At 38.2% G+C, this 22,479-nt stretch overlaps 1 protein-coding gene across 2 annotated transcripts in view; it reads left to right on the top strand.

The window, feature by feature from the left end:
* The first annotated feature begins 4,054 nt into the window (after positions 1 to 4,054).
* LOC109411545 (serine-rich adhesin for platelets) overlaps positions 4,055 to 22,479 on the top strand; it is a 225,833-nt gene continuing 207,408 nt past the window's right edge. For both annotated transcript variants that reach the window (XM_029854067.2, XM_029854066.2), the window contains exons 1-3: positions 4,055 to 4,555; positions 11,037 to 11,140; positions 11,195 to 11,607. In XM_029854067.2, the coding sequence (XP_029709927.2) occupies positions 4,389 to 4,555; positions 11,037 to 11,140; positions 11,195 to 11,607 (684 nt within the window). In that variant the 5' untranslated portion in view covers positions 4,055 to 4,388. The remainder of the gene's footprint in view (positions 4,556 to 11,036; positions 11,141 to 11,194; positions 11,608 to 22,479) is intronic.

Below are 22,479 nucleotides of genomic sequence, written 5' to 3'. Positions count from 1 at the left end.
ACTGCAGAAAATGGGTTTGCAAATTGCCACTGTCATAACGGAGCGTGAGCATCTGCCGTTTCAGATGCATTCTACTAGCTACACTATGCCTCTCAAACACTAGATGCAATGCATCCCACACATCTTTCGGATGTTGTTTATCGCGAACGTATTCTAACTGCGAATCATGAATTCGTCCCACTAGCAGGGATTTACACCTGCGGTCCTTCTTCGCTCTTTTCTCACGTTCCTTCACTTTCCTATTCTTCTGCTCCGGAGTGTCGTCCGGATCATCCTTCAGCGCATCAACATCCGCGGCGTAGCACTAAACGCACTCCACCAGTTCATGCTCCTCCAACAGAACGAGCATTCTGAACTTCCATGCGGAAAAGTTGGAGCCGTCGAAAACCGGCAGAAAAACTCGTTCTTGATTTTCCTCCTCCATCACTATCACTTCCACTCGATTACGCGACGGAACCGACGAAACTTATTCCGGGCCCACAACCTGAAGTGGTATTCGGATGGCCCAACAAGGAAACCCGACAAGACCGACGAAAGTTATGCTTAACAAAAGAAAAACGTGTTTATTCAAGAGAAGAAATACATGGAATGAAAAACGGAAGTACACTCCCAACTAACAATCGCCAGCCGCAAACAAGCATGCATGCTGAATTGTTGCTTTATAATAGTAAATAATTATAGCTGAACTAAAATTATGCTGTACACATTACTGTACAAATGCTATTTCAAATGAAAAAGTAGCCAATGTTCAACTTTTCGTATTGGTATTAACAATGATAATTTAAAACACTTTTCAAGCGTTTAATAAGATTTTTATTCGATTCGCAGTAATTCCTTTACAACATAGTTTAACAAGACTTTTTCCTGCTTCTTGTTAAGTTCATGTACAAATTAGGACATGTATCTGTATACAGTAGACGTTCGGTCGGTGCAAACGGTTTAACTGCAATGCTTTTTAACTGCAAGTCCGGTAAGTGCAACAAATTTGCAGTTATCGCACCGCCAAACGTCAAAATGGTGCGCCATGTTAGCCCTAATGAACAGTCGAATGAATTTTTCGTTCATTTTACGTCAATTGACGGCTTGTTGACACTGTCAGGCGTTGCAGTTATCGAATTTTCGTTCGCTAAGTGAAACGTAAACATGTTGCAGTTATCGAACGTCTACTGTAATGGGTTTTGCACAAGTCACATAAGCGCTTTCGTTTCATCATACTTCGACTCAGAGTACATGATGAAAAACACGTGTTTTTTTACTGAACAACAGCTGAAGTAATCTGTTGTTCAGTCGTTAACCATAATGTTGTACTAATTCACCATTGCTGAATAGGAGTCGAAGTCTGATCGTTATTAAACCATGGGAAGTTTATGTTTTGGTTTGAGCGCTGCAATTCATCATATCTAGGATGGCGCAGATAGGAAGGCATGCGGCTGGCAATCGACGGGTCTCTCGAGTTCGAATCTGGATTTAGGTAAATTTATGTGTAGTTATTATTTCACAATTGTTCACAGCATTAAGCTCCAATCATAAAATCTCGTGGAAATTGAAAAATTTTGCATTTTATTTAGTTTTAATCATTTTTGCTATGCTGAATAACAGCTTTACTATATAGTTGTAAAATCATTTAACAACAAACAGTTCAGTTGGTACACAACACTATGCTTTATAGTTTCTCCAAATTTGTGTGTACAAAACCCGAACAAAGGTTGTGCCTGAAAATTATCCAAATGTTATTCAGCATCATGCTGAATCAATTCGCCGTAAAGGTGCTTGTAAAATGAATGATTGTTAGTTGGGCTGAGAGCTCAAAGTACTCTTTAAAGAGTGAAAAAGTACCCTTTTCGAGAGTAACTACCCGAATAAAAAATACAGTGGAAAAACCGAACGTTGTATTGTAACAGTACTATTTAAAACCATATTTTTACAATATACACTACTGTAAAAATAAAAATATAAAAACAATAAAATGTAATGTAAACACCATACAGTAAATTGTAAATAAGATTTTTGTGGGCTTCGTGGCCGTGCGGTTAGCGGCGTCAGTCGTCTAGGCGTTTCGTAAGCCTCGGAGTGCGGGTTCGATTCCCGCTCCAGTCGGGGAAAACTTTTCGTCAAACGGAAAATTCTCCATTGGGCCACTGGGTGTTATGTGTGTTGTCCGTTGTCTCGTGTATGTAATGTTCAGTCTGTGCAGCCTCTGGCTGAAGACGGTGTAGTGTCTTTAAATAAGATTTTTACAATATACTATACGGGTGGTTAAGTATCGTAACAATATAAAAAAATATTTTTCTCCACATATATTTTTTTGCAAAACCATACATTATATTGTAAATAAATTGTTATAAATACCCAAGTAACCATTAAGCCGTAAAAATGGCATTAAGTCGGCTCTATAGTCGAATGTAGAACCTGGCTAACAGAGCTAATTGGTTCTATATCCTCTTATAGAGCTGCTCAAAAGCCACTTTTGGCGAATTATTCGGCTGATATACGGCCAACTTTAATATCGTACCAAGTCTCTGGAGCGAAAGTTGTCAAAAGTGAGACAAAGAAAAAAGAAAAAAAAATGTTTATCTTCTGTTCTTTTCTAACTTCCTTTGCTTCCATTGAAGTTGCTTTTTTGCTACTTCATCCAGATTCTAGCTGTTGTCCTCCGAGTTCCTGATCAAGTCCAAGTCCGTTGCCTTTTTCATCTGCTCCACCAATGCACCATGGGAATGGTGTGATCAAACTAGTATTTAAACCATGAAAAACAAAATAGTTTGGGCATTTCGAGGGTTGAAAATGATATGGGATGAGGATGATTCAGTGGTAAGGTTGGTGGTGATGAACGCAGGAATTGATGCAGGAGAAGCAATGTTTATATAAATGGTCGGGAAACGTTTCACAAGAAGAGGGAAACAAGCTGGAGTTTGTCTTGATTGAAAAAAAAATGGAATAATCAAGATAATCAAATTCCATTATCTATTTAACAACATCATTCCGATAAACATGCCAACAACAAAAATAATCCCGTTTCGTCAATCCCGTCCGACATGGATGTTTAAAATGTATTGATCATAACCGACTCGAGTCTGTTTTGGTCGAAATCTATTTTGATTGATATAAACGTCATGTGCTCCAAGCCCTGTGACAGCACTGACAAACTTCTTTACAGCTTGTAGGCTTTATATAGGCTTACAGGGCTTAATTTAGTTCTTACTGGTTATAGTGCCTATAAGCATTAGGAATGCTTATATAGAGCTTTTTAGCACTGAAAAGCTGTTTAATGGCCGTTATAATGCTCAGAACAGTGCTTAGTGGTTACCTGGGTATCGTTAAATGAAGTTCAAAACCCGCGGTGTAGAAGTGCGTGGAATGTGTCCTTATAGTAATAAATTTTTGAAAAAAAAAAATTGTTCTAGGACCGCCGATAGAACTTTCTTGTTTTAGCCTCAAATGAAAGGGGGGACCTTCAGCTTTCGTTTGGTGGGTGTTTTAGCGATACCGATTTTTTTTAAATTATTTTGTTCTACCAGACACACCGTGGTGAGCTGAGCTCGGTAACTCATTTACAGAATATCCGCAAAATAAATAACCGAGCGTACCGAGTTAAATCTGCTGTTGAGAACTCAGTAAAAAGATGGGGAAAATACCGAGCTGATCTTAGTGTGTGAATGGAGCCCCCACGGTGAATGGCGCCTTGACGGTATAAACAATGCTACACCATTAATTATACGTCGTTTTCAAAATTTGTGACTGAATTGGAACATTTCGTATCTTTGCTTTATACCACGGACAGACATGTGATACGAGTGTGATACACGTACAACGGAACTCACTGTCAAGAAAATTCTGACAAGACTGACTTGAACGGAGAGAATTATCAGTGTGACACTCATTTCAAGCGCAAATTTACAGTGATTCCTGTATCACATGTGTGTCATAAGTATTATAGGGTCTTTATCCCGAACTGGCGTGAACGTAACGGTTGGGTGTCGCTCGTGACGCTTCCCAGTAAATAGAATCGTCGAGGCCCTTTGCATTAACGTGTCAAAATTCATGTTTTGCTATCAGTCAGTTTCTCAAATCTCATCAAATGCAAAGTTCAACCACGATCAAGCTCAGTAATTTTTTTTATTGATCAATAATAAAACTTTAAATAAATAGTCCGTTTAGTTTCGATCAGTGATTATTATAGGAAAACAGTAATAAGTGCAAATATTCCAAATATATCGATACCGTGCAAAACAACTCGTTATATGTCAATGTTTTACTATGGTGTTTACAAGGAGTGCTAACATCTAGCGGAAAAGGGAAGCAGCAAAAAATACTACGAAGGAAAACCAATTTGTTGGAACTAACAGTAAACAAGCAAATCCATAGCAGAAGAATCCGTTTGTTGCAATATGGAAAGCATGACTTACATCGAAGAGCACCGCGAGTTTCTGGAGTATTTCAAGGCGCACGTCGATCCGACGGATCAGCTTCCGGTACGAGTTCCCGGCTACCATCTATTGGAGTCGGAAATCGACGGAGAAGTAATCAACTGGGTACTGCAGTATTTGTTCCAAATGTAAGTACCCATCCCATTTCCTTCTATGATGTCATTGTGCATACGTATAACGAGATAAAGGCGGCAAAAGAACCACCTAGTTATAAATCATACTAATAAGAAAAGTTGTTTTTGTTTCGTCACGCAACGATTACAACATTGTTATCTTAAATCATCTAAAAATGTGCGATGGTACACTTTTTTCATTAATACATAAATAGATTAATTATTATTATTATCATTATTTTTATTCTTTTTATTACAATGGGGCACGTTCGGTGTGGTACTAGATTTGTAGTAATGAGTCGAATTTTGGTATGGTGAGAAGGTCATTTCTCTGATTCTGCAATGAAATGGTGCAAACAGCGTGGGTATTATGATTCCTTGCCTAATTTGATGATGTTTGAGTAAAACTTTGGATAACTATGTTGTTTATGTTGCAAGAAATGGAGGAAACAACAACACTGTTGCCCAAAATTTTGCTCATACAGCATCAAATTAGGCAAGGAATCATAATACCCACACTTTTTGCACCATTTCATTGCAGAAACGGAGAATTGACCTTCTCACCATACTAAAATTCAGCTCATTACTACAAATCTAGTACTTCACCGATTTGTCCTATGGGGCACGTTCGATGCAGTACTAGATTTGTAGTAATGAGCTGAATTTTAGTATGGTGAGAAGGTTTCTGCAATGAAATGGTGCAAAAAGCGTGGCTATTAATGATTCCTTGCCTAATTTGATGCTGTTTGAGCAAAAATTTGGATAACTATGTTGTTTATGTTGCAATGGAAAAATGGAAAAAAACAACAACACTGTTGCCCAAAGTTTTGCTCAAACAGCATCAAATTAGGCAAGGAATCATAATACCCACGCTTTTCTGCATCATTTCATTGCAGAAATGAAGAATTAACCTTCTCACCATACTAAAATTCAGCTCATTACTACAAATCTAGTACTTCACCGATCTGTCCTATATAGGAGGCAATCAGTGAAGTACTAGATTGAAAGTAGTGAGCTGGATTTTTGTATGGTGAGATGATCAATTCTCCATTTCTGCAATGAAATGGAGCAAACAACGTGGGTTATATGATTTCTTGACTAATTTGATGCTATTTGAGCAAAAGTTTGGGTAACTGTGATGTTGTATTATTTATTTCTTGCAACTTCAACAACACAGTTACCCAAACTTTTGCTCAAACAGCATAAAATTGGACATGAAACCATATAACCCATGCTGTTTGCACCATTTCATTGTAGAAATGGAGAATGGGGCACGTTCGGTGTAGTACTAGATTTGTAGTAATGAGCTGAATTTTAGTATGGTGAGAAGGTCAATTCTCCGTTTCTGCAATGAAATGGTGCAAAAAGCGTGGGTATTATGATTCCTTGCCTAATTTGATGCTGTTTGAGCAAGACTTTGGATAACTATGTTGTTTATGTTGCAAGAAACGGAGAAAACAACAACACTTTGCAGAAACGGAGAATTAACCTTCTCACCATACTAAAATTCAGCTCATTACTACAAATCTAGTACTTCACCTATCTGTCCTATTGATCATCTCACCATACAAAAATCCAGCTCACTACTTTCAATCTAGTACTTCACTGATTGCCTCCTATAGGAAGCAATCAGTGAAGTACTAGATTGAAAGTAGTGAGCTGGATTTTTGTATGGTGAGATGATCAATTCTCCATTTCTGCAATGAAATGGCGCAAACAGCGTGGGTTATATGATTTCTTGACTAATTTGATGCTGTTTGAGCAAAAGTTTGGGTAACTGCATTGTTGTATTATTTATTTCTTGCAACTTCAACAACACAGTACCCAAACTTTTGCTCAAACAGCATCAAATTAGTCAATAAATCATATAACCCACGCTGTTTGCGCCATTTCATTGAAGAAATGGAGAATTGATCATCTCCCCTCCCCCTGGATATTCGATCTTGACGCGATGGGAGGGCTTAATCAATGGGGCACGTTCGGTGTAGTACTAGATTTGTAGTAATGAGCTGAATTTTAGTATGGTGAGAAGGTCAGTTCTCTGTTTCTGCAATGAAATTGCACAAAAAGCGTGGGTATTATGATTCCTTGCCTAATTTGATGCTGTTTGAGCAAAACTTTGGACAACACAGGCACCAAACTTTTGCTCAAACAGCATCAAATTAGTCAAGAAATCATATAACCCACGCTGTTTGCACCATTTCATTGCAGAAATGGAGATTTGATCATCTCACCATACAAAAATCCAGCTCACTACTTTCAATCTAGTACTTCACTGATTGCGTCCTATTAGCACTTTAGCGCCAGTTTATTCACCATCGCTTGGACTTTGAGCTACATATATCTAGTTTACGAGTTGAGCGCAAGGGAAGGAATCGGCCGTAAGTGCTAATGGGAACCAAAGGAGTATCCGTTGTGCATTTATCACAAGTCAAATACAAGTTATAATTCAGCTTGCATTGGCATTCTTTGAATTTTCTCAAATTTAACAATAATTGTTAAATTTTATGTAACGCAAGAGTGGGTAGGGGAGGTCTCTGCGTTACACTCATCATTCATCACTTGAAATCGAGAGTACACAGGACAGGAGACGCTAGGATAAGTTGACTTACAGCATTACAGATTAGGTTATGTGAACAATTAAATTCATTACCATTGGAAAATTATGGACTGATTAAGTAAAGATTAAACTGTTGATTTTAGAAATGAGTTTATATTTGTATTTTTTTATAGGTTTTGTAGGGATGAATATATAAAAGTTAACAAATAATCTTTATCAATGGGGCACGTTCGGTGTAGTACTAGATTTGTAGTAATGAGCTGAATTTTAGTATGGTGAGAAGGTCAGTTCTCTGTTTCTGCAATGAAATAGTACAAAAAGCGTGGGTATTATGATCCGTTGCCTAATTTGATGCTGTTTGAGCAAAACTTTGGATAACTATGTTGTTTATGTTGCAAGGAATGGAGAAAACAACAACACTGTTGCCCAAAGTTTTGCTCAAACAGCATCAAATTAGGCAAGGAATCATAATACCCACGCTTTTTGCACCATTTCAGTGCAGAAACGAAGAATTGACCTTCTCACCATACTAAAATTCAGCTCATTACTACAAATCTAGTACTTCACCGATCTGTCCTATTTATTTTTGACACAGAGATCAGCTGTCTGAACTTTTTTGTTTTTATATACTAGACGGTAGTCAGTGTTATTGACTAAAAAGAAAGCAGGAATTAAGTTACATGTTTCTTTAGGAATTAGGACGGTTGACAATGTGAAGGGTTACGGTGGATATGTATAAGAATACTTCGGACTGAGATGATCAGAAGACGAATAGCGAAATTAATAACACAATTTGACACCTTATAGACGGTATTTTGACGTATAGGGGTTGATTGATTTACAACATCGAATGGAAGCTCAAAAAATATTATCTAACACTAATATGAGAGTTATTTGGAGATGATGCTGGTGCTGTTAATGACCAACATCGGTTATTGACATTATTGGTAATCAGCTTTAAATAATTTTCAGAATGTATTATAAAATAACTTAGGATATTATTTGATTATTGTTTGGAGAAGCTGTCAGAAAAACTAGTTGCCCATATCGGCTAAAAACGCTAGCTCTGGTAGCTGCCTCCGAATAATTTTCAGAAATATCAAATCTTTAAAAATTAGCTATGACATTTTTTTTTTGCTCTTCTTTGTAATATTTCTTGGAAATAGTTCTTTGAAGGCGTTAACATAGACAGTCTTTTTTCTCTCTGAATGTCCAGTGACCACGGAGATTTTCGATTATTGAGATATTGCTCGATTATCAATTCATCTTTGGAGCTTCCATTCGGTCAAAACACTAGTGCGATGGGAATAGTGAAAACACAGTATTTTTAAAAACTACTACGACCCAATACTAATTACTACACACTTTGCTCAAGTTGACGACATCGTCTAGTCCATCGTGAGTATTGGTCCTAGTAGGGGGAAAGTTGGGAAAGGGTCCAGGCTTTGCCATTAGCTGTCCTGCAGCTCCACCTGGTCACTCTGAAAAAAAAAAAAAAATGGAGAATTGATCATCTCACCATACAAAAATCAAGCTCACTACTTCCAATCTAGTACTTCACTGATTGCTTCCTATTGGTGTGAGACCAAAGTGGTCTTAATGGGGCACGTTCGGTGTAGTACTAGATATGTAGTAATGAGCTGAATTTTTGTATGGTGAGAAGGTCAATTCTCCGCTTCTGCAACGAAATGGTGCAAACAGCGTGGGTATTATAATTTCTTGCCTAAATTAATGCTGTTTGAGCAAAACTTTGGATAACTATGTTGTTTATGTTGCAAGAAATGGAGAAAACAACAACACTGTTACCCAAAGTTCTGCTCAAACAGCACCAAATAAGGCAAGGAATCATAATACCCACGCTTTTTGCACCATTTTATTGCAGAAACAAAGAATTGATCTTCTCACCATACTACACAGCTAATCGCGATCGGTAATTTTTACCGGAATCTCAACCGCTGAGCGTTCGATAATGGATTTTTAACGAAATTCTGTAAAAACATAACAAATTTCGGTAAAATGTTATCGTTTATCTGTTAAACTCTAACGAACTTCGGTAAATGTTGCTACTTTTACTGAAGTTTTTCTGTAAAACAAACTTAACGGTTGAGATTTCGGTAAAACATTACCGAAGTCGGTGATTTTTCCTAACTGTGTAAAATTCAGCTCATTACTACAAATCTAGTACTTCACCGATCTGTCCTATTCCGGTCACGAACAAATGTATGTCATCTTTTAAATAGACTTTTCCGGAAAAGTGCAATATTTTTCGCAACTCTATGTATTTACAATTGGTTTTTCCTTTTCAGTAGGAGTGTCAGTGTATAATAGTGAAACCCTTAAAAGATGTGGACAACTTTTTTTGCATAGTTTTACTTATAGCTTTTGACCTAGTGGGTGGATTTTCAAAACCAAAATGTTTTTATCAAGGGAATTAGTTGTGCTATCATACGCATATATGAAGATTATGTTATGCTAGAACATTTTGGAGATATAGCTGCAAATGTAGTGTACACCACTTGTTTTTCATTCGATTCCGCGTTTTATTTCAGCGATATCTGAAGCATCATTTTTTATATTTTATGGTTTTTATGGTTAAGGCCTTCAGATCAACGCTCATAACAAAGCATCGGCTACACGTTAAACTCACTATAACACGTTAAACTCACTATAACACTCAATAGAAGACTCATTGAAACCCCACAGTTCCCTACAAATTAAACCCCGTAATCTCTTCAAATTCTCATTGATTGTTGCCGGTATGCTTTATCATTGACAAGAATAGTCAATTAGCATTTGATTGTGTACAAAACTGATATTGATCATCCTGCCTCACTTAGGGTGCTCATTATGCCCCACCCACAAAACGCAACTCGCGATTTTATACGTTTTTAAAAACATAAAATTCTACAACATTATAACTTTATTCGGAATTTCAACGATTAGCTTTCGTCAGTTAAGGTTCAAATGAGGATTGAACGTTAAAATTACACATTGGTTGCATTTAATTTACTGGATTTGGTAGCAAAATGCTTAGGCTGCTCATTATGCCCCGCCTACCCCTAAATCGGGTCCATGGTAAAATTGAAAACATTAGTCTGTTGAAATGAAACGAAAATCAGTCTGCACAAATTTAGTGGCGTTGTGTATTTAAATTGACCCTCAGAATAGTAATTTCAATCGCCAGCCGCCTTTCAGTGTAGTGCACATAAGCAAGCTCACTCACCACAGGACCCTGCCGTAATTCTGCAAAGTGGCGTAAGCGCCATTTCAAATGTCGGCGTCTTTTGGTATATATCTGATGAAATAATAACACTGTAGTATGTCTACTATGCTAGCATGCAAGATTTTGTGGTAATCCAGCAACTATGGAAAAAAAACATTGCGAACGATCAAGCATTTGATAAATAATAACCAAAATGTACCCAAATTTTCAATGTCGGTGTACGTCACTTTGCAGAAAAAAACGGTGACGCAACGGCACTTAGACATGCTTTCTTTGCCCCGCGTATTCATCGAGGCATACACGTGTGCACCGAGTCTAAGAATTACGCAAATTTTGATCGAAACAATTCAGGCCAAACATTTCAATAGGTCCTATCTGCATTTGAGAGGCTCTCTTTGTTCACTTTCTCTTTCAATTATTACAATGTAATAATACACTTTTCAACTACTTTTGCAGTACAAATCAAAAGACGATTGGTTAGACCATCGTTCTATGCAAGGAAACAATCATAATTAAAATAAACAGCTGAGATATTAACGAAAGAGAGGAAAACCAAAGAGAGCCTCTCTTCTGCAGATTGGAAGAAATGTTTGGCCTGAATTTGCATGTTATTTTAGATTAATGAAAATTCGTTTCAGCCTGTCAGTCTGATCTTATCGGACCCAATTAAAAGTTCTCTTCGTTTAATATTTGACTTTTTTTTTGCCCTACAGGAAATGTCCTCAAAGTTTACTGGCACCCATCGTAAACGAAGTGGTTCAAGAAACAAGAAAGTCTTATATGAAAATTCCCAAACAGTGCGGTTTTGATGGATACGGTAGGATTTGACGTTTCTGATTTTATTCAATAAAATTAAATGTTTCCCCTTTAGCGTATAATCCGTTAAAATTAAGCACAATAGTTATATCACACACGAATGGCGTTTGTGAACGGTTACTCGATAACGCCGAGCTCAATGATATTTTGGCCAAGAGTTCCGCTTCAGTATTATCGCAAGCGCCGCGACACTGCATGAAAGCTATCAAGAATACGCGCCGAAAAATGGAAGACAGGCATGTCTGCATCAGCGATTTCAACGGGATGTTTGCCGTTAAAGATCAAGAACCTACCAGCTTCTACGGAGTATTCGACGGACACGGAGGACAAGATGCCGCCTTTTTCACAGCAGCCCACCTGTGCTACAATATTGCAAAGAGTTCAAAGTATCCGCAAAATATCGAAGGAGCTATCAAAGAAGCATTCCTGAAAACCGATGTGGCCTTCATAGATAAATCAGAAAAGCATGTAAGTATGATGTATCAACCTTTCAGGTTGCCTGGGATTGTGCAAAACAGTGTCGCGGTGTTTCATTTGCCGTTATTATTAAAACCATATTATATTTTCGGTTCAGAACCGAATTAGCGACATTTTTTCTTTCACTTCAGCTGCTTTTGCCTTACGTTAAACACAATGTCGGAAAAGACGCGCTGTATAGAGTACATGGTGTGCAATAACATAATATAGAGCGACATTGGATATTATCGGCAAGTTTGTTTTCTTCGTCACGGGGAGTTTTCGTAGGCCAAATGGCCTGAAACTTAGTCGTCTAGGGACCCTATCAAAAGGCGGAATCACGAAAGGCAGAAATTCGAAAGGCAGACCACCTTAAAACTGTAACGAAAGGCGGAAAATTACGTAAGGCGTAATTTTGAAAAGGCGGAATCAGTAAAAAGCCGTTATAATTCTATGTTTTTTGTTCAGACAGTTAAATTTTTTAGTTTCAGTCATGTTTGTTGAACTTCTTAATTTTTAAGTTGTTAGTACACAGGATCAAATATTTGTCCAAAAAGAAACCAATGCTCAAACATCTTGTTTGACTCGATCGAATTTTCATTAGTGTCAAACTGATGTTGTTTCTTGAGTTCTTTCCTTGTCAAATATTTGACCCTTTGTACTTCAGGCATTAGTTGATTCAACGCGGCCGAATAATAAATAAATAGCATTCGGATTTGGCATTCGATTTCAATAGTTCATACCTGTATGCAAGCCCTTATACAAAGGATGGGTTATGGGGGTTATTACTCTTCCATTGCCGATTTCCATAAATTCCCTTGTAGCCTGTTCTGTGCACGGGCCTGTTTATGTGGGATTATATGGAAACTAGAAATCCTCTACATAGAGATGAGCGGAAGTTACATACGTCGATTCGGCAACGCTGTTTGTTTTGTTTACAGCAGCTGCCAACACTTGCTACAAAGCTAGATGTTCAAACTTTGTGCGTGACTTCGTTGTGGTTCAAGTTGTTTTGTTTACATTTTCTAATTATGGTAGATTTTTTTTTTAAATTTTGTTGAAATAGCGGAGCAATCTAAGAAATCTGAAATTCATTGCAAAAGTGTTACGCTAATCATATCGGCAGAAGTGAAGCAAGAAGCAGCAATGGAAGTTTTTTCGACAAGTTCAGCAACAAAAGTGTCGTCATAAGCATGAGCTTTTGAAAGCAGAATTAATATTTTTTTATCTTTTTACTAAACATACATAGGGTATTGGTTCCCTTATTAAGCATGTGGCTCCCATTTTCATCCTACGAAAAACAAAGGATTGAAGCGCTGTTTGTTTTGTTTCTTATTTTTGTATTTTTTGTTAGAAGTGAGCACCCATGAAAACAAAAAGAACGGAATCAATCGGTGCCGTAATCGCTTGTTTTCGCATAAGATGAATATGGGAGCGTGAGATTACTGATGGCACGCATACCCTATGCCGCCAATATCTCGATATTAAAAATAAATATTTTTAATTTATTTAGTTCCGATTGCAATACCGTTCAAACGACGCCTTCCTACGAACGATAAGCATGTTCATTTGGCTCACACTTTGACAGTTCTCTCTGCACGATTGGCTCACAATGGCCGCCTCCGCAGATCTCTATAATGTAGGATTACTAATGGAAACCGACGACCTTTTTAAATCGAGCACAAGAAATAGTTGGTTGTTGTTGTTGTTTGTTTATTACCAGGGATTTTAACCTTTTATGGGTCATTCATCCCGTAGAAATAGTTGGTGTCCGGCCATTTGGCCGAATTTTGATCAAAAGAGTTTAGAGCTGCGGACAAACTCCAGTGAACCAACAGCACAGAGAACAGACATCCAAGTCCAGTTCCGAAACTGTGTAAGGAATTTAACGGCCATTTGAAATCGGCAACACAAGTGGCAATAGCGTGGCGCTGCAATCGGTTAGTTTCCCATACTAATTTAATTCACCACTTGAAATGTTTCAATTCACCACTGCCTGTGGCAATATGGTGTTTGGTGGCGTTAGTGTTGTCATCGTGTATTGGTTTTCAACCTTACTCAAGTAAAGATTCAAATCCTTTTACAACTTTCTGAATGAAATTTGTTCTAGCCTGGATGTCTGTTCTCTGTGCCAACAGTACACTGAAAAACAAGAAAACCCAAATTTGAGTATTTTTAAACTCACTTTTGAGTTCTTTTTTGCATTCTCTTTCATTCGCTCTCTTTGTTGTTGTCAAAGAGTGAATAGCAAAACAACCCAACTTTGAGAGTTCGATGCGGGAAGCCAAAATTGAGTAAGTGACATAGAACCGAAAGTTGAGTAAATTTAACTGACGGTTGAGTAAAAAAAACTTCGCCTTTAGGTACTTTGGCCGAATACGCCTAAATGCAAACTAACTACCTCAACATCAACTCCATCAACTCAAAATTGGCTTCCCGCACGCAACCTCGAAGTTGGGTGGATTGAACTCACTTTTGGGTACTTTTGTTTCTCCGTGTAAGTGATAGCTCAAATTTTCAGCAAGGATTTTATCTTCTTTCAACATACGCTGTTCTTTCTGATTGATTGATTTGTCTTTATTAAAGAGGCTTTCAGCCTTGGCTTCTGTTCTTTCTAGTTATATTTATTAGGAGCTTTTTGACACGGCTACCAATACGATCATCAGAAATATTTCCTTCTTTTAATCTTAGCTATTCTTTCTAGTTTAACCATTTGGGATTACTTAACTTTGAAAACTTTGAAACTATAATCATAAATTTTTCCTTCTTTAAATCATAGTTCTTTCGAGTTATACTGATGCAAAGAGTAATGATTTAATTACTAAATTTCACAATTCCTTTTTCGGTCAAACGGGACTCGGCCAAATAACACGGATCCGAAATAGTTTAATTTAAAGAAATTTGAAGCTGCCACCTGTAAAGAATCCTTTCTAAGGTACGCGGTTACAAAGCAGGACCATGCTGAATGTGTCTCGGTTCAATTCCCGATAATGCGGTTCAGAAAATTTCTGGGTTGGGAATGTCCTCAGCCATGAGTTTAGAGTATCTTAGTGTTAGCAATGCGTAACTACATTTTATTGGCAGAATGCGAGCATGTCAGACTTCCAATTTGAACAACCATGTGAGAAATACATTCATACGTGTTTGCTATATATAGAATTCTAATGTCGATTCCACTAACTGTGGCACTAGGGGCAGGACACTGTGAAATCCACAGCAACTCTGAGCAATCCTGCATTCATGAATAAATCTTTTTGTTCGAATTCATTCAAAAACCTCTCTACGAAGCGGGAAATCGGGCAAGCGATTTTTCACTGGTATCAGGCAACACTTTGGGAAAACCAGTGTGATCCAGAGCTATCCAAAGGAATTCTGAGCAACACTTCGATAACAAAGTTACTCTCGCTGTCTCTCTCTGACGTGCCTCTAGCTGTGGCATGAGTTTTAGAATCACATAAGGCTAATTAAAATTTGCCGTACTTTTTGAACCAGCAGAGCAAACGGCCGGCCGTTTGCTCTGCTGGTTCAAAAAGTACGGCAAATTTTAATTAGCCTTATGTGATTCAGCCTTTTGTGATTCCGCCTTTCGTGATTATGCCTTTTTTGCCTTTCCGCCTTTCGATGATTCCGCCTTTTGTATTTTCGCCTTTTGTGATTCCGCCTTTCGTGTTTCCGCCTAACGTAGGACACCCGTGTAAGGATTTGAATCTTTACTTGAGTAAGGTTGCAAACCAATACACGATGACAACACTAACGCCATCAAACACCATATTGCCACAGTCAGTGGTGAATTGAAACATTTCATGTGGTGAATTAAATTAGTATAGAAAATTAACCGATTGCAGCGCCACGCTATTGCCACTTGTGTTGCCGATTTCATATGGTCGTTAAATTCCTTACACAGTTTTGGAACTGGACTTGGATGTCTGTTCTCTGTGCCCCTACAAAGGTTTGAGCTAGACGATGTATCTTTAAGATAATTATTGACTATGATCAATGAAATCAGATTTGCAAACTAAATACGGTCTGATTCTTTTTACAGATATACACAACATTATAATTTGTCATACTATACAGCAAAAACATAAATTTCAAAATACTACTGCTCTCAACTACAGATGTTTGCAAGCGTTACTAGTGATCATGAAAGATCAGAAAATCAAAAATATTGCGAGGATTGATAACGTTCGCGCGATGTCAAAACAGTCGGCAATATTCTCATTCTCAAGAAATTCCCGACATTCAACTAGACAACTGACTTCTAATCTACAGAATCCTTCAACAGTACAAATATTCCACATAATAAATAAATACAAAAATGTCATTTATACTTGTCACCGCGCGCTAGACTCAAACTTTTGTAGACTACACAAAATAAGTTCAGTTAATAATACTACGTCAAAAAATATAAAATCCATCATCATCATCGGGACGACCATTATAGTTTGTTCGTGCCTCCTATTACAAAAATATAAATTGTCCACACAAAATATCCGTTGGTAAACTTCGTCAAGATACAAAATCTAGTCAAAAATAAAAAGTCAACAGAGTAGCTGTTCAAAAAGCTGCTTTTACGTGTGAAATATATAGTCTCTTAAACTGTGGTAGAGTTACTGCATTCGTGATGTGGTCAGGCATTGAATTGAAAACATTTATACCTTTATAATATAGCGCATTTAGTTCACCACTGGACTATCGCACTAGTTTTCACGAGTGCGAAAACGCTAATAAAAGTGCGCGATTGCATCAAATCAACTCGGTGTCTTCAGAGCACTTGTTCACCATAGATTGAAGAAATAGTGCGCCGAAGACATCAACCTGATTTGATGCAATCGCGCACTTTTATTTACTTTTTCGCACTTATGAAGTCGCAGTTCGCAGTCCAGTGGTGAACTAAATGCGGTATACAAGGAATTTTGTGAAGCAACATGCAAAAAGTAGGGTGTTCGTATTTGATCCGCGTTTCTAGTGTTATAACTATGAATGTCACTTCCTCTTTCAATTCGGTCACACAAATATCTAGGTAGCATACCATTCTTTAATGTAAAAATGAACACCAACGTTAAATACACAATTCTTTGCTTCACTGACAACCACTGAAGGGCGTCCAACAAAAAAGTTGAGGAAGTGAATCTGTTACATCTTAAAATCAACCGCATTATTTTATTTTGCAAACGCTGTAGCCTTGATATTTGTGTTTCATTAGCTAAGAACAAAATGGACGGGCAGAACTCAATGTGTGGAGAAATGATTGATTTGTACAACTGTATTTTACTAGCAATAGTCAAATCGTTTTTTAATCGACATAGAATACCATACTTTTTGGCTATTTTCTTGATGACATTGCCGATGTGAGCGTCAAACTTTAGTTTGTCATCAATAATCACGCCAAGATATTCAATTTCGCGCACGCGATCAATTGTCTCACTGTCAATTTCTACAGAGACTTCATAGTTTACTCGATTCCGCGAAATGACCATGCATTTAGTTTTACTTATGTTCAATTTCAACTGTTTGTACTTCAACCATTTACTCAGAGAACGTAAATCTGCATTCATCTGTGAAACGGCTTCCCCTAGATCTTTGGCTGCAATGAATATAACGGTATCATCAGCAAAAAGATTGATATCGCAAAATCGTAAGACTCGCGCATGTCATTTAAAGCATTGTCCAGTTAGAATCCGGACGCAAAGGATAATTTATTGTGACGCTCTCAATGATCATAATCATATTTTTTTTACAGCAGTCTGATCATAAACAAGTCCTCTATTGATGGTGGAAATTTCATCGATTTTCTTGCTACGAGTGAAAAGTTATTTCAGATTGAAGACAAGTGAAGAAAAAAAATCTTGCACAAACACGCTGAAAATTAAGCGTGGTCAGGTACGACAGTCGCGAAAAATGTTAATGTCTCCATAACCATTATGTGTGATGTGCACAGATGTTGTTAACCATGCCATGAGGAAGTGCCCAAGGAAGATTGAAGTTTATGTTCATGGATAAATCTGCTTGGAATTCCAAGATTTGCCAGGAAGTTCGAGCTCTGGACATCGTTTTCTCACATCACGATTTTGACACCAAATGTGTACAAAGATGATAACCTCAAGAATCGCGTGCTGCTTTTCAAAAATGCACACAAGGGATCTGTAGAGGTTTGAGCTAATTTGGTGAGCTATCACGACAGCCTGAGATGTGTAGTGGTGTCATCACTGTTGGATAGTGTTTATTAACGAAAAAACACTCAAATTTCGCTTCTTTGGAATTCACTGAATAGCCCTTAGTTTCGCAAGAAGAGAAATATTTGGCAAAGTTTCTTTGGAATCCTAATCAGATTGGTAGAGGGTCTCAGGACACTACAGAGATGACCTGATTGTTAAACAAATCCGCCGAAGGGGTTGATGTTAAAATTTACTACCATTGTGCAGATTTTTAAGGAAGTAATCACGGAAAAAATGAGAAAATGTATTAAAAATTAAATAAAATAATTTTAATGATATTTTTCCATGAAACTATTGTAAATTATCTTTGTTTTGAGGGCTTCATCTTTTCTGTTTGTTATTCCACCTCTGAGATATAAGTGATTATCTGCGTCCGGATTCTAACTGGACAATGCTTTATATACATAATGAATAAAACGGGTCCTAATACACTCCCCTGTGGTACGCCAAGGCTGTTCGTCACGGGGCTCGAAATTGAATCATTGAAAGTAGTCCGTCACACAAATAGCTTTCGAACCATCTATATGCAGAACCCGCAAATCCAAAGCGCTTTATTGTTTTCAACAACAAGGGCCGAGAAATTGTTTCAAAAGCGCGTTTCAGATCCAAAAAAACAGCAACAATCGTATCTTTACGCTCTAGTTTTTCTTTCCATTTCGCTAGCACCAGATTCAATGCGGTTTCACAGGAATGACCTTCCCGATATCCCGATTGCTCTGGTACTAGCAAATTAAAACTATTTAAATATGCTAATAGCTGGCCTTTTACAACAAGTTCTAAAATTTTCTCTAATGTGTGCAACATGTTGATGGGACGAAACTCTTCGGCTTTAATCGTTCCAGCAACTTTTTGAATAGGAATCACCAAAGATACCTTCCAAACGTGTGGCACGTGCCCAGTTTGTAAACGAATCATTAATCAGGTACAGCGGATTGTGTCCGATGACATCAAAGCAAGAATTCTAATGTCGATTCCACTAACTGTGGCACTAGAGGCAGGACACTGTGAAATCCACAGCAACTCTGAGCAATCCTGAATAAATCTTTTTGTTCGAATTCATTCGAAAACCTCTCTACGAAGCGGGAAATCGGGCAAGCGATTTTTCACTGGTATCAGGCAACACTTTGGGAAAACCAGTGTGATCCAGAGCTATCCAGAGGAATTCTGAGCAACACTTCGATAACAAAGTTACTCTCGCTGTCTCTCTCTGACGTGCCTCTAGCTGTGGCATGAGTTTTAGAATCACATAAGGCTAATTAAAATTTGCCGTACTTTTTGAACCAGCAGAGCAAACGGCCGGCCGTTTGCTCTGCTGGTTCAAAAAGTACGGCAAATTTTAATTAGCCTTATGTGATTCAGCCTTTTGTGATTCCGCCTTTCGTGATTATGCCTTTTTTGACTTTCCGCCTTTCGATGATTCCGCCTTTTGTATTTTCGCCTTTTGTGATTCCGCCTTTCGTGTTTCCGCCTAACGTAGGACACCCGTCGCTCTATGGGATATTATCGGCAAGTTTGTTTTCTTCGTCACGGGGAGTTATCGTAGGCCAAATGGCCTGAAACTTAGTCGTCTAATTCAGCTTGGTTGGGAAATATTTGATGCCAACTTTGAGTTCTGCCGAAAATACGTAAGTTCCCCTATACATATACAGCCATTCCATAGAAAAACAATATAGTGCAACTCCGACGAGGGCTAGCTCGATGAGCCCCTCTAGAGGACTGCTGGAGTACAGTGAAAGCAGCCATCAACGACGCAGCCGAGAGCACCATCGGGTACGTGGAACGGAATCGACGGAACGAATGTTTCGACGAAGAGTGCAGAACGGTTTTGGAGGAGAAGAACGTAGCGAGGGCAATAATGCTGCAGCAAGGGACCCGACAGAACGTGGAACGTTACAAACAGAAGCGGAAACAGCAGACCCGCCTCTTTCGGGAGAAAAAGCGCCGCCTGGAAGAAGCGGAGTGTGAAGAAATGGAACTGCTGTGCCGTTCCCAACAAACACGGAAGTTCTATCAGAAGCTCATCGCATCCCGCAACGGCTTCGTGCCGCGAGCCGAAATATGCAAGTATAAAGACGGAGGCCTCTTGACGGACGGACGTGAGGTGACCGAAAGGTGGAAGCAGCACTTCGATCAGCACTTGAATGGCGTGGAAAACGTAAGCACGGGAGACCACGGCAACGGAGAAAACGACGACAGTGCAGCGGAGGACGGAAATGAACCAACTCCGCTACTGAAGGAAGTTAAGGATGCCATTCACCAGCTCAAAACCAACAAAGCAGCTGCTAAGGATGGTATCGCAACTGAACTCATAAAGATGGGCCCAGAAAAGTTGGCCACCTGTCTGCATCGGCTGACAGTCAGGCTCTGGGAAACCGAACAGCAACCGGAAGAGTGGAAGGAAGGGGTAATCTGCCCCATTCACAAGAAAGGTGACCATTTGGATTGTGAGAACTTCAGGGCGATCACTATTTTGAATGCCGCCTGCACTGCCCATAATCGCATAGTTGACGTAAGCGCCACTGTAGTTTTCAACGCACTTTTGAAATTTTAACAATGATAAATGAAAAGTTTGCTTATTTTTCATGATGATATCTTGCTAGGGATAAGATCCTATGCTCTATTGAATAAAACTGGCCACAATTATGCACATTTGATAGATATTAGCTTGTGAGTGCTACCATTGTCAATGGTGGTTACATCAACTATGCGATTATGGGCAGTACAAAACAGTGGCGCTTCCCTAACCTTAAATCTACCTGTCCAACAAGTGCAAATTCTTATATTTTCTCAACAAATTAACTTGTATTTAATAGAAAATATCCACCTAAAACGAATGAGTTCATGGGATGTTATCAAGCTGGTATTATCGACGGCCGGTCGACAACGAACCAGATCTTCACAGTACGACAAATCCTCCAGAAATGCCGTGAATACCAGGTCCCAACGCATTACCTGTTTATCGACTTCAAGGCGGCATACAACAGTATCGACCGCGCAGAGCTATGGAGACTCATGGACGAAAACGGCTTTCCTGCGAGGCTGACTAGACTGATTAAAGCAAAGATGGACGGTGTGCAAAACTGCGTTTCGGGTGAACGATCCAGTTCATTCGAATCTCGCTAGGGACTGTGACAAGGTGATGAACTCCCGAATAAAAATTTGCATTAGCCTGACATTTAATTTTGATGTGTACATCAACATCAAGTTTCATTGTACTACTGTCGTTGAACATTAGAAAACACTACGATTTAGATGTGTTTATGCAAGGTAACATAATGTATACATCAGGAAATCAAATGTTTTATGATGTCAAGAATATTATACAGAACATCAAAACCTGACGTTTTCAGATGTTTTTTGATTTACAAAAACGTGAGATTCAAACGTTTTTCTGATGTATGTTGATGTAAAAAACATTGGATTCAGACGTTCCCTGATGTATATTGATGTATGAAAACGTTACATTCCAACGTTTTTTCTGGTGTTTTACAATGTATAAAAAGTTAAATCTAGACGTTTTTATGTTTTTTTTTTGACGCATAGAAACATTTGATTCGCATGTATTTTTGATGTTCTCAGATGTTTAGAATGTTTTCTGTAGTTGAACGTTAGAATACATTGCGATTTAGATGTGTTTATGCAAGGTAATATGATGTATACATCAGGAAACCAATCGTTTTTTGATGTCAAGAATATTACCCAGAACATCAGAACTTGCTGTTTTCAGATGTTTTTACCTAGATGTGAAAAAACTTTTGATTTAAATGTTTTCTGATGTATTTTGATATATGTAAACGTTAAATTCGAACGGTATTGTAATGTTTTTCTATGTAAAAAACGTAACATCTAGTCGTTTTCAAATGTTTGTTCATGTACAGAAACATTATATTCCGACGTTTTTCTGATGTCTTCAGATGTTAACTTGAATTTTTAAGTGTTATCTCTACCGTTTGCTAAACGGGCACATAGAGCTTGCTGACGTTTATTCACTTTTCTCTTTCAAACATGCAGGCGGAACAGGATTTGTTGTCATCAGGAAAGGTTGCCCGATGAAAACAAATCCTATCCCGCCTGCATGCTTGAAAGAGAGAGGTGAATAAACGTCAGCAAGCTCTATTAGGCCCAAAGAGGGTCACCATGTGGTCCGGTAACCCTCTTCAAAAAATGCACATCAGAATTTTTGACATGCGCAATACACGAGCCGACACTTCCCTTTAGATGATAGGAAAACCAAGTTCGTTATCGATTGATATATTTGAGGTTCAACGTTAGAATCTGATTTCACCACGTTTATTTCGATGTTTTTACGTACTTCACTTTTCTTAAGCATGACGTTGGCGTATAATGTAAGATTAGAAGGTAACGTTCATGCAAACTATAGTAGCTTCACCATCTATCTATCTATATATATATATACAGGGTGTTAGGTTCCTGAGTGCAAACTTTTTAAAGGGTGATAGAGGACCATAAATGGTGAAAAAAATTGTTCTACACATATGCACATTGGTCGGGCTCCATACAAAGGGGCGGCCAAAACTCTCAAAAAACGAAATTGATATTTTTAAACTTTATTTCACCTTATAACAAAGTTAATGTATTGTACTTTTATGATTCTTAATTAAAAGCATACCAGCTTTTGTATTTCAATGGCATTTTCACTGCCAAA

This window comes from Aedes albopictus, chromosome 2 (genome assembly GCF_035046485.1).
Source record: "Aedes albopictus strain Foshan chromosome 2, AalbF5, whole genome shotgun sequence".
NCBI lineage: Eukaryota > Metazoa > Arthropoda > Insecta > Diptera > Culicidae > Aedes > Aedes albopictus.
The sequence above is the reverse complement of the archived record's forward strand: the minus strand, read 5'-3'. Positions and strand labels throughout refer to the sequence as shown.